A 12,137-nucleotide genomic window follows, 5' to 3' on the forward strand; every position below is an offset into this window, starting at 1 on the left:
AATATCTCAATGCTCAAAGTTTACCCAGAATCCAACACTACGCACACGCAATGCCTACACACACCCTTCTCTGACAGCAGAATATAGAGCAGTTTTGATCCGTCTGAGGAGCCATGTGCTGCTTCCCCTACAGCAGCCTCAGATCTCAACTTGGCACAAAATGGCTGCCATAACCCCCCCAGATGGCTGCTACAACTGAAACACGTGATGAGCCATTTGGCACAAAATGGCTGCCATAACCCACCCAGATGGCTGCTACAACTGAAACACGTGATGAGCCATTTGGCACAAAATGGTTGCTATATCCCACCCAGATGGCTGCTACAACTGAAACGTGATGAGCCATTTGGCACAAAATGGCTGCCATAACCGACCCAGATGGCTGCTACAACTGAAACACGTGATGAGCCATTTGGCACAAAATGGCTGCCATAACCCACCCAGATGGCTGCTACAACTGAAACACGTGATGAGCCATTTGGCACAAAATGGTTGCTACACACAGTTAGTAGATTCACTGAGTTTCCTCCAGGCCAGTGGCAAAATCCCTGTGGATTGATGAAAGTCGAGCCTCTGATGTAGGTGTTGTGACTGTTGTCATGGGGATTGTGAGGTGACTGACAGAGAAGAACTCAGGAAGGCTTTAGAGAAGAAAATAAACGTCAGTGGAATTTATTCAGTGTTTCATACAAAGGAGAAGCACTACAAAGAGAAGGACGGGACAACATAGAAGGGGTCGGGGGTTAGAGGTCAGACAGGGGTTAGAGGTCGTTACAGTAGGGATTGGGGTTAAGGGTGAAGGGTTGTTGTTATTTTGGCAGGTGTGGTAAAGGATAGTTTTTGGTGGACGTTGTTACTCGGCCTTGATGTAGGAGCGTGTGCAGATGACATCACCAAGATTCAGTGTCTGTGGAGAGGAGAGGAGAGGAGAGGAGAGGAGAGGAGAGGAGAGGAGAGGAGAGGAGAGGAGAGTTAGATATACAACAGACACATTCTTACATGTAAGAGTTAACACCAATACACACACACACAGTACTGACCAGTTCGAGGGCGTTGCCGCTGACTTCACGAACCAGAGTGGTCTCCTTGCCGTCCCACTTCTGCACGTGAATCATCTTACCACCCTCAACCGTTATTAGGGACTAGAGAGAGAATGAGACATTATGAGTTATGAACAAACACTGAATGGGGAAACTGGAGAGGAGATTAGACGGTACAATCTACTGCTGATAAAGGAGAAGTCTCAGGGGGTTTGAGACTGAGGTTAATGTGTATGTAATTGCCAGATAAAGAATGCCTACTGCACACTATTAGAAAAAAAGGGTCTGTCTAAAACCTAATACGGTTCTTCGGCTGTCCCCATAGGAGAACCCTTTGGAGAACCCTTTTGGTTCCATGTAAAACCCTTTCTGCAGAAGGAGGAAAAAAACATTTTTTATACCTGGAACTAAAAAAGGTTTTACCTGGAACTAAAAAGGGTTTTACCTGGAACTAAAAAGGGTTTTAACTGGAACTAAAAATGGTTATTCTATGGGGACAGCCGAAAAAACATTTTGGAACCCTTTTTTCTAAGAGTGTATGTAGCATGTGTGCCCACCCATCAAGAGTTAAAGTTGCTAGATACACACACACTCTATCTATACATTACACACCCACCCTACCACGAGTAACCATTCCTCAACAATAAGACATTGTGTGTCTTTCTGTTCACTCAGATCATGCTCAGTAGCCTTTCTCCCCCATCCCCCCTCCTCTCTCTCTCTCTCTCTCTCTCTCTCTCTCTGTCTCTCTACCCTTTCTCTCTTTGATCGATGTAGCATTTGTGTCTTGTCACACAGCTACAACTCATCCACCTTGACCTCTCACCTCTTATCTTTGACCCCCTCAACCCTAACTGACCCACCCAACAATGCAAAGCCTCTGTTTGATCCAGGTAGTCGGTCTGTTTTCTCCTACTGAGACCTCTGATGTATATCATGGCAGATACAACCATTTTGCTATGGTCCGTCATACTTAACCTCTCGGCCCCTAACGCCTGACCTCCTGACCTTTCACCCCATTATAAGGATACACACTCGTGACAACTCTTACGATGCTTTATAACGGCCTCATAATGCGTATTAGCCGTAAAGTTTAACGCGTTAGCCATAAAAATTATAAAAAACATATCGTTGCCACCACCACCATAATGTATGACTAGCAGCTAGCCATCTCGGACTTAGGTCGGTCTCTTAGCGCTCCTGACCTCTTACCTTGACCTTCCTGTCGTCGGCGGTGGTCTCGTCGAACTCCTCTCCCAGTTTGAAGTTGATCTCGGTGTTCTTGAAGGTGCTCTGCGTCTTCAGAGTGACCGTGTCTCCCGCTACCTCGATGATGGTGGTGGGCTTGGTCATACCGCCAACCTGGCGTGTTGCAAAGCCCACACCTGTCAATCAAAAAACACATTGCAGGGTTAAAGACTTCAGATTCGGGATACGACTGTTATAGCCGAGCCATCATCTGGATGCATAGTTATATACTGCTGCCAATACGGCCCCACCCTAAACGTTGACATTCATTTCTGAGGAAAAACCCAAATGCAATGAACGAACGCACCCACACTTTTGGGATTCATGATGTGTAACTGACTATTCCACAAGGCCATAACAACGTAACTATGGTGACTATAGGTCAAAAAGAGAACGAACCGTACTACAGGGAACAGACTTGTGACCTGACTGTTCTCATTGCATCTAACGTGCGCGCGCGCACACACACACACACACACACACACACACTCTAATCTCTAGTTTGTGTGTTTTTCTTCAAACATTCAGCCAAAGTCATCAGAGACGTTGACCGGGCTGAGTGTGGAGGGGTACGGTCTAGCCGTTGACCGGGCTGAGTGTGGAGGGGTACGGTCTAGCCGTTGACCGGGCTGAGTGTGGAGGGGTACGGTCTAGCCGTTGACCGGGCTGAGTGTGGAGGGGTACGGTCTAGCCGTTGACCGGGCTGAGTGTGGAGGGGTACGGTCTAGCCGTTGACCGGGCTGAGTGTGGAGGGGTACGGTCTAGAGTCCTAAGTAACGTTTCTGTAACAGCTGAGTTTATCTCCCAAGGCTAAACGTGACACACTCATACAACAAACAGCCAGTGTGTGTCACCTGTGATCAGGAGAGTTGGGTCTGGGGTTAGGGGTCATTACCATGGTGACAAGCGCAGACACGTCGATGCTAATAACGCCCATCAGTCACCAAACAAGGGTCGCACACAGGCACACACACACACACAATGTTAATATTCAACCCCTCCTCACAATGCTAGCTTCAGACAAGGAGCGCTCTTTCAGAGAATTCCACCCCTTTGTGTGTGTGTGTGTGTGTGTGTGTGTGTGTTTCTCACAGTGGAGGCATATCCCCCTCCCCCATTTAAAGTCTCTCTCTCTCTTTCTTCTCCCCCCCCCCCTCTCTCCTCTCTCTCTCAATTCAATTCAATTCAAGGGGCTTTATTGGCATGGGAAACGTGTTTACACTGCCAAAGCAAGTGAGGTAGATAATATACAAAAGTGAAATAAACAATAAAAAATGAACAGTAAACATTACACATACAGACGTTTCAAAATAATAAAGACATTACAAATGTCATATTATATATATACAGTGTTGCAACGATGTACAAATGGTAAAGGACACAAGATAAAATAAATAAGCATAAATTTGGGTTGTATTTACAATGGTGTTTGTTCTTCACTGGTTGCTCTTTTCTTGTGGCAACAGGTCACAAATCTTGCTGCTCTCTCCCTCCTGATTTTCTATTTCCATCTTTTTATGTTCCAGTGGAGGCTGGTGGGAGGGGCTATAGAAGGATGAGCTCATTGTATTGGCTGGAATTAAATAAATGGAACGCTATCAAACGTATGGAAACCACATGTTCGGCTCCGTGCCATTGATTCCATTCCAGCCAATACAATGAGGCCGTCCTCTTATAGCTTCTCCCCAACAGCCTCCACTGTTCTGTTCCTACTTCTCTCGCTCTCCTTCTGTCCCTTTCCCTCTCTTCCCTCTTCCTTCTCTCTCTCCTTCTGTCCATTTCCCTCTCTTCCCTCTTCCTTCTCTCTCTCCTTCTGTCCCTTTCCCTCTCTTCCCTCTTCCTTCTCTCTCTCCTTCTGTCCCTTTCCCTCTCTTCCCTCTTCCTTCTCTCTCTTTTTGCAATTGTCCCGACCACACCCAGTCTTCCCATGCCTGACATTAACGTCTGCATTGTCCCTTGAAAGGGACACTTTGTGATTGTGGCAATGAAGCCCTTTATCTACTTAATATGAGCTCTCTGCATCCAGTATGAAGGTAGTTAGAGGTCGTTTTTATGTCTCTGCATCCAGTATGAAGGTAGTTAGAGGTAGTTTTTATGTCTCTGCATCCAGTATGAAGGTATTTAGAGGTAGTTTTTATGTCTCTGCATCCAGTATGAAGGTAGTTAGAGGTAGTTTTTATGTCTCTGCATCCAGTATGAAGGTAGTTAGAGGTAGTTTTTATGTCTCTGCATCCAGTATGAAGGTAGTTAGAGGTAGTTTTTATGTCTCTGCATCCAGTATGAAGGTAGTTAGAGGTAGTTTTTATGTTTTAGTTTTTACGAGTGGCGCAGCGGTCTAAGTGCTAGAGGCGTCACTACAGACCCTGGTTTGATTTCAAGGCTGTATCACAACCGGCCGTGATTGGGAGCCCCATAGGGTGGCGCATAATTGGCCAGGGTTAGCGTTTGGCCGGGGTAGGCCGTCATTGTAAATGGGAATTTGTTCTTAACTGACTTTCCTAGTTAAATAAAGGTTTAAAAAAATGTCAAAATCCTGTTTTATCCCTTTAAACACACATGCTCTGCTACTTACACACACACACACACATGCTCTGCTACTTACATGCACACACATGCTCTGCTACTAACATGCACACACATGCCCTGCTACTTACATGCACACACATGCTCTGCTACTTACACACACACACACACACACACACGCTCTGCTACTTACACACACACACACACGCTCTGCTACTTACACACACACACACACACACACGCTCTGCTACTTACACACACACACACATATGGTGGGCGTGCATAAATAAATAAACACCTGCGTGTGTGTGTATGTGTTCACAAACACACTCAATATCTGCACAAGAATGCACATATGCGGCTGCACACAAACACACACCTTTAAGTATTGATGAACAGTCACACCCTTCTAACAAGTGTACACATACACCAGCAGGCAGGCAGGCAGGCAGGGAGGGAGGGAGGGAGGGACGGAGGGACGGAGGGACACACACCACATGCTTTACCACTTTACCGTTACTCCACACACACACACACACACACACACACACACACACACACACACACACACACACACACACACACACACACACACACACACACACACACACACACACACACACACACGCTGCTCACCCAGGGCCTTCATGTATTCATCAAAGTTCTTGCTCTCCTTCAGGTTCCATGTGCCTGCGAATGCCTCAGCCATGTTAGCAGTAGTGTGGAGAAATGAGAGGGCAGCAAGAGAGAGCGAGAGGAGGGAGAGGGGCAGAGAGAATGGAGTCAGCACCACTGCTATGCTGCAATCCTACTGGTTGATTTAAGACCGGCTGTTCGTGATGTCATCACTCTGAGAGGGGGAGGGGAGAAGACAGACAGACAGACAGACAGACAGACAGACAGACGTCCCCTCAGCCAGCTGGTTCCCGGTCTCAGTTCATAAACAGACCCCACAGAGCCCCAGGCCAGAAACACAATTAGACGCAACCAAATTGTGAGAAAGCAAATATATAACTATGTGACACAGTGGAAAGAATCAACTAAAAAAACAGAGCAAATTGGCACTTTATGGCTCTTAACAGAGAGGACAGATCCAACAGTGATGAACTATTTTATGTTAGGTGAAATGCCACAAACTACAATCATAGCAGTGAGATTTGTGGACCGTTGTCATGGAAAAAGAGCAACCTGTGGAGTGCAAACAACATTGTAAATATCACCACTTATCAGATTATTTGTCTTCGTTCTCTATTTGTACTATTGTACTATTGTACTATTGGACATTACTAAAACATTATACATGGCTGATAATATAAACACATGAAATGTCTATCATTTTAAAACCTTTTTGAATTCAATCTTTAACTGTTAATTTCAAAAAAAAAAGTTTAATGTTGTTTAATGAGTTTTTTCTCAGTTTTGTTTATATTGTTTATTTCACTTGCTTTGGCAATGTAAAATACACTACATGACCAAATGTATGTGGACACCTGCTCATCGAACATCTCATTCCAAAATCATGGGCATTAATATGGAGTTGGTCCCCCCCTTTTGCTGCCATAACAGCCTCCAGTCTTCTGGGAAGGCTTTCCACTAGATGTTGGAACATCGCTGCGGGGACTTGCTTCCATTCAGCCACAAGAGCATTGGTGAGGTTGCGCAATTAGGCCTGGCTCGCAGTCGCCGTTCCAATTCAACCCAAATGCCATTGAATGCATCTAGAAAGCCTTTGAATGCTGTAGCGTTAAGATTTCCCTTCACTGGAACTAAGGGGCCTGAACCATTAAAAAAAACTTCACTCCAGAGTACGTGTTTCCTCTGCCCCAGAGTCCAATGGTGGTGAGTTTTACACCACTCCAGCCGACACTGCGCATGGTGATCTTAGGCTTGTATCCGGCTGCTCGGCCATGGAAACCCATTTCACGAAGCTCCCAACGAACAGTTCTTGTGCTGATGTTGCTTCCAGAAGCAGTTTGGAACTCGGTAGTGAGTGTTGCAACAGAGGACAGACGAACGGTCCCGTTCTGTGAGCTTGCGTGGCCTACAGGGGGTTAGTAAGGAGTCCAGCGGGTAGAATCAAATAATAAAAATAAAAAATAGGAAGAAGATGAGAACTGAGGATTGGGGGAGGAGGGAGGATAAGAACACTGCTCAGAGAGAGTGGGAGGGATGGGAAGGGGAGGGGAGGGGAGGAGGGAGGAGAAGAACACTGCTCAGAGAGAGTGGGAGGGATGGGAAGGGGAGGGGAGGGGAGGAGGGTGGATAAGAACACTGCTCAGAGAGAGTGGGAGGGATGGGAAGGGGAGGGGAGGAGGGAGGGAGGATAAGAACACTGCTCAGAGAGAGTGGGAGGGATGGGAAGGGGAGGGGAGGAGGGAGGATAAGAACACTGCTCAGAGAGAGTGGGAGGGATGGGAAGGGGAGGGGAGGAGGGAGGGAGGATAAGGAAACACTGCTCAGAGAGAGTGGGAGGGATGGGAAGGGGAGGGGAGGAGGGAGGGAGGATAAGGAAACACTGCTCAGAGAGAGTGGGAGGGATGGGAAGGGGAGGGGAGGAGGGAGGATAAGAAAACACTGCTCAGAGAGAGTGGGAGGGATGGGAAGGGGAGGGGAGGAGGGAGGATAAGAAAACACTGCTCAGAGAGAGTGGGAGGGATGGGAAGGGAAGGGGAGGAGGGAGGGAGGATAAGGAAACACTGCTCAGAGAGAGTGGGAGGGATGGGAAGGGAAGGGGAGGAGGGAGGATAAGAACACTGCTCAGAGAGAGTGGGAGGGATGGGAAGGGGAGGGGAGGAGGGAGGAGAAGAACACTGCTCAGAGAGAGTGGGAGGGATGGGATGGGAAGGGGAGGAGGGAGGGAGGATAAGGAAACACTGCTCAGAGAGAGTGGGAGGGATGGGATGGGAAGGGGAGGGGAGGATAAGAAAACACTGCTTAGAGAGAGTGGGAGGGATGGGAAGGGGAGGGGAGGAGGGAGGAGAAGAACACTGCTCAGAGAGAGTGGGAGGGATGGGAAGGGGAGGGGAGGAGGGAGGAGAAGAACACTGCTCAGAGAGAGTGGGAGGGATGGGAAGGGGAGGATGGAGGAGAAGAACATTGCTCAGAGTGGGAGGGATGGGAAGGGGAGGGGAGGGGGGAGGATAAGAATACACTGCTTAGAGAGAGTGGGAGGGATGGGAAGGGAAGGGGGGAGGGAGGATAAGAACACTGCTCAGAGAGAGTGGGAGGGATGGGAAGGGGAGGGGAGGAGGGAGGATAAGAAAACAGTGCTCAGAGAGAGTGGGAGGGATGGGAAGGGGAGTGGAGGAGGGAGGATAAGAAAACACTGCTTAGAGAGAGTGGGAGGGATGGGAAGGGGAGGATGAAGGAGAAGAACACTGCTCAGAGAGAGTGGGGGGGGGGGGGTGGGAAGGGGAGGGGAGGAGGGAGGAGAAGAACACTTCTCATAGAGAGTGGGAGGGATGGGAAGGGGAGGGGAGGAGGGAGGATAAGAAAACACTGCTCAGAGAGAGTGGGAGGGTTGGGAAGGGGAGGGGAGGAGGGAGGAGAAGAACACTGCTCAGAGAGAGTGGGAGGGATGGGAAGGGGAGGGGAGGAGGGAGGAGAAGAACACTGCTCAGAGAGAGTGGGAGGGTTGGGAAGGGGAGGGGAGGAGGGAGGAGAAGAACACTGCTCAGAGAGAGTGGGAGGGATGGGAAGGGGAGGAGGGAGGAGAAGAACATTGCTCAGAGTGGGAGGGATGGGAAGGGGAGGGGAGGGGAGGGGAGGAGGGAGGATAAGAAAACACTGCTTAGAGAGAGTGGGAGGGATGGGAAGGGAAGGGGGGGAGGGAGGATAAGAACACTGCTCAGAGAGAGTGGGAGGGATGGGAAGGGGAGGGGAGGAGGGAGGATAAGAAAACACTGCTTAGAGAGAGTGGGAGGGATGGGAAGGGGAGGATGAAGGAGAAGAACACTGCTCAGAGAGAGTGGGGGGGATGGGAAGGGGAGGGGAGGAGGGAGGAGAAGAACACTGCTCAGAGAGAGTGGGAGGGATGGGAAGGGGAGGGGAGGAGGGAGGATAAGAAAACACTGCTCAGAGAGAGTGGGAGGGTTGGGAAGGGGAGGGGAGGAGGGAGGAGAAGAACACTGCTCAGAGAGAGTGGGAGGGATGGGAAGGGGAGGGGAGGAGGGAGGAGAAGAACACTGCTCAGAGAGAGTGGGAGGGTTGGGAAGGGGAGGGGAGGAGGGAGGAGAAGAACACTGCTCAGAGAGAGTGGGAGGGATGGGAAGGGGAGGGGAGGAGGGAGGATAAGAAAACACTGCTCAGAGAGAGTGGGAGGGATGGGAAGGGGAAGAGGGAGGAGAAGAACACTGCTCAGAAAGAGTGGGAGGGATGGGAAGGGGAGGGGCGAGGAGAAGAACACTGCTCAGAAAGAGTGGGAGGGATGGGAAGGGGGGGGGCGAGGAGAAGAACACTGCTCAGAAAGAGTGGGTTGGATGGAAAGGGGAGGGAGGGAGGGAGGGGGAGAGAGAGAGAGAGAGAGAGAGAGAGAAGAGAGCGAGAGCGAGAGCGAGAGAGAGAGGCTCTGCTCACACAAACCACACGATCAACAACATTGGACACTGTATGGAACACAAAGCCTTCACTATCTTCCTGGAATAGCCCAGGCCTGAGGTCATCTGCCTTTGGCCTAAAGAGCAGGAATCTGGACTTCACCAATAAATCGGAAATACAGACATTGTCATCCTACAAGAAACATGGTATAGGGGAGATGGACCCACTGGTTGCCCTCTAGGTTACAGAGAGCTGGTAGTCCCATCCACCAAACTACCAGGTGTGAAACAGGGAAGGGACTCAGGGGGTATGCTAATTTGGTATAGAGCAGACCTAACTCACCCCATTCAATTAATCAAAACAAGAACATTTTACATTTGGCTAGAAATTCAAAAGGAAATTATCTCAACAGAGAAAAATGTTCTCCTGTGTGCTACCTATATCCCCCCACTAGAACCCCCATACTTTAATGAAGACAGCTTCTCCATCCTGGAGCGGGAAATCAATCATTTCCAAGCAACCTAAATGTAGCGACCTAAATACCAGAACCGGACAATTTGTATTTGTATTTATTATGGATCCCCATTAGTTCCTGCCAAGGCAGCAGCTTCTCTTCCTGGGGTTTATTATGGATCCCCATTAGTTCCTGCCAAGGCAGCAGCTTCTCTTCCTGGGGTTTATTGTGGATCCCCATTAGTTCCTGCCAAGGCAGCAGCTTCTCTTCCTGGGGTTTATTATGGATCCCCATTAGTTCCTGCCAAGGCAGCAGCTTCTCTTCCTGGGGTTTATTATGGATCCCCATTAGTTCCTGCCAAGGCAGCAGCTTCTCTTCCTGGGGTTTATTATGGATCCCCATTAGTTCCTGCCAAGGCAACAGCTTCTCTTCCTGGGGTTTATTATGGATCCCCATTAGTTCCTGCCAAGGCAACAGCTTCTCTTCCTGGGGTTCATTATGGATCCCCATTAGTTCCTGCCAAGGCAGCAGCTTCTCTTCCTGGAGTTTATTATGGATTCCCATTAGTTCCTGCCAAGGCAGAAGCTTCTCTTCCTGGGGTTTATTATGGATCCCCATTAGTTCCTGCCAAGGCAGCAGCTTCTCTTCCTGGGGTTTATTATGGATTCCCATTAGTTCCTGCCAAGGCAGAAGCTTCTCTTCCTGGGGTTTATTATGGATCCCCATTAGTTCCTGCCAAGGCAGCAGCTTCTCTTCCTGGGGTTTATTATGGATCCCCATTAGTTCTTGCCAAGGCAACAGCTTCTCTTCCTGGGGTTCATTATGGATCCCCATTAGTTCCTGCCAAGGCAGCAGCTACTCTTCCTGGGGTTTATTATGGATCCCCATTAGTTCCTGCCAAGGCAGCAGCTTCTCTTCCTGGGGCTTATTATGGATCCCCATTAGTTCCTGCCAAGGCAGCAGCTTCTCTTCCTGGGGTTTATTATGGATCCCCATTAGTTCCTGCCAAGGCAACAGCTTCTCTTCCTGGGGTTCATTATGGATCCCCATTAGTTCCTGCCAAGGCAGCAGCTTCTCTTCCTGGAGTTTATTATGGATTCCCATTAGTTCCTGCCAAGGCAGAAGCTTCTCTTCCTGGGGTTTATTATGGATCCCCATTAGTTCCTGCCAAGGCAGCAGCTTCTCTTCCTGGGGTTTATTATGGATTCCCATTAGTTCCTGCCAAGGCAGAAGCTTCTCTTCCTGGGGTTTATTATGGATCCCCATTAGTTCCTGCCAAGGCAGCAGCTTCTCTTCCTGGGGTTTATTATGGATCCCCATTAGTTCTTGCCAAGGCAACAGCTTCTCTTCCTGGGGTTCATTATGGATCCCCATTAGTTCCTGCCAAGGCAGCAGCTACTCTTCCTGGGGTTTATTATGGATCCCCATTAGTTCCTGCCAAGGCAGCAGCTTCTCTTCCTGGGGCTTATTATGGATCCCCATTAGTTCCTGCCAAGGCAGCAGCTTCTCTTCCTGGGGCTTATTATGGATCCCCATTAGTTCCTGCCAAGGCAGCAGCTTCTCTTCCTGGGGTTCATTATGGATCCCCATTAGTTCCTGCCAAGGCAGCAGCTTCTCTTCCTGGGGTTTATTATGGATCCCCATTAGTTCCTGTCAAGGCAGCAGCTACTCTTCCTGGGGTCCAGCAAAATTAAGGCAAAAAACATTACAAGAACCTGACACCCTCAGCACAGGGGGACTAACAGCACCCAGGGGGACTAACAGCACCCAGGGGGATTAACAGCACCCAGGGGGATTAACAGCACCCAGGGGGACTAACAGCACCCAGGGGGACTAACAGCACCCAGGGGGACTAACAGCACCCAGGGGGACTAACAGCACCCAGGGGGATTAACAGCACCCAGGGGGATTAACAGCACACAGGGGGATTAACAGCACCCAGGGGGATTAACAGCACCCAGGGGGATTAACAGCACCCAGGGGGATTAACAGCACACAGGGGGATTAACAGCACCCAGGGGGATTAACAGCACACAGGGGGATTAACAGCACACAGGGGGACTAACACTTACCTGGAGGTGACAGCATTCCCTCCCTCATATGCCCCCCTAGGCACAACTATGACAACGTAACCAACAAAAACGGGTCACAACTCCTGCAGCTCTGTCGCACACCAGGTATGTACATAGTCAATGGTAGGCTTCGAGGGGATTCCAATTGTAGGTACACCTATAGCTCATCTCTTGGCAGTAGTACTGTAGACTACTTTACCACTGACCTCTACCCAGTCTCTCGGAGCGTTCACAGTCAGCCCACTGACAACCCTATCAGATTAC

General features: G+C 49.3%; 1 protein-coding gene across 1 annotated transcript; it reads right to left on the reverse strand.

Annotated features, from left to right (window-relative positions):
• Positions 1-656: 656 nt before the first annotated feature.
• On the reverse strand, positions 657-5,618 carry LOC139391746 (fatty acid-binding protein, heart-like). Its single transcript, XM_071139256.1, has 4 exons — positions 5,448-5,618; positions 2,253-2,425; positions 1,041-1,142; positions 657-907 (listed from the first exon to the last, which is right to left on the reverse strand). The coding sequence occupies exons 1-4, from the start codon at positions 5,518-5,520 to the stop codon at positions 854-856; spliced, it is 402 nt and encodes a 133-aa protein (XP_070995357.1). The 5' UTR covers positions 5,521-5,618; the 3' UTR covers positions 657-853.
• Between the last annotated feature and the right edge of the window lie 6,519 nt (positions 5,619-12,137).

This window comes from Oncorhynchus clarkii, chromosome 32 (assembly GCF_045791955.1).
Source record: "Oncorhynchus clarkii lewisi isolate Uvic-CL-2024 chromosome 32, UVic_Ocla_1.0, whole genome shotgun sequence".
Taxonomy (NCBI): Eukaryota; Metazoa; Chordata; class Actinopteri; order Salmoniformes; family Salmonidae; genus Oncorhynchus; species Oncorhynchus clarkii.

Coding starts and splice junctions, on each gene's coding strand:
- LOC139391746 (XM_071139256.1), bottom strand. CDS start 5,520: ATGGCTGAGGCATTCGCAGGCACATGGAACCTGAAGGAGAGCAAGAAC. Junction 2,426..5,447: donor TGAATACATGAAGGCCCTGG/GTGAGCAGCGTG, acceptor TTTGATTGACAG/GTGTGGGCTTTGCAACACGC. Junction 908..1,040: donor GCGGCAACGCCCTCGAACTG/GTCAGTACTGTG, acceptor TCCTCTCCACAG/ACACTGAATCTTGGTGATGT.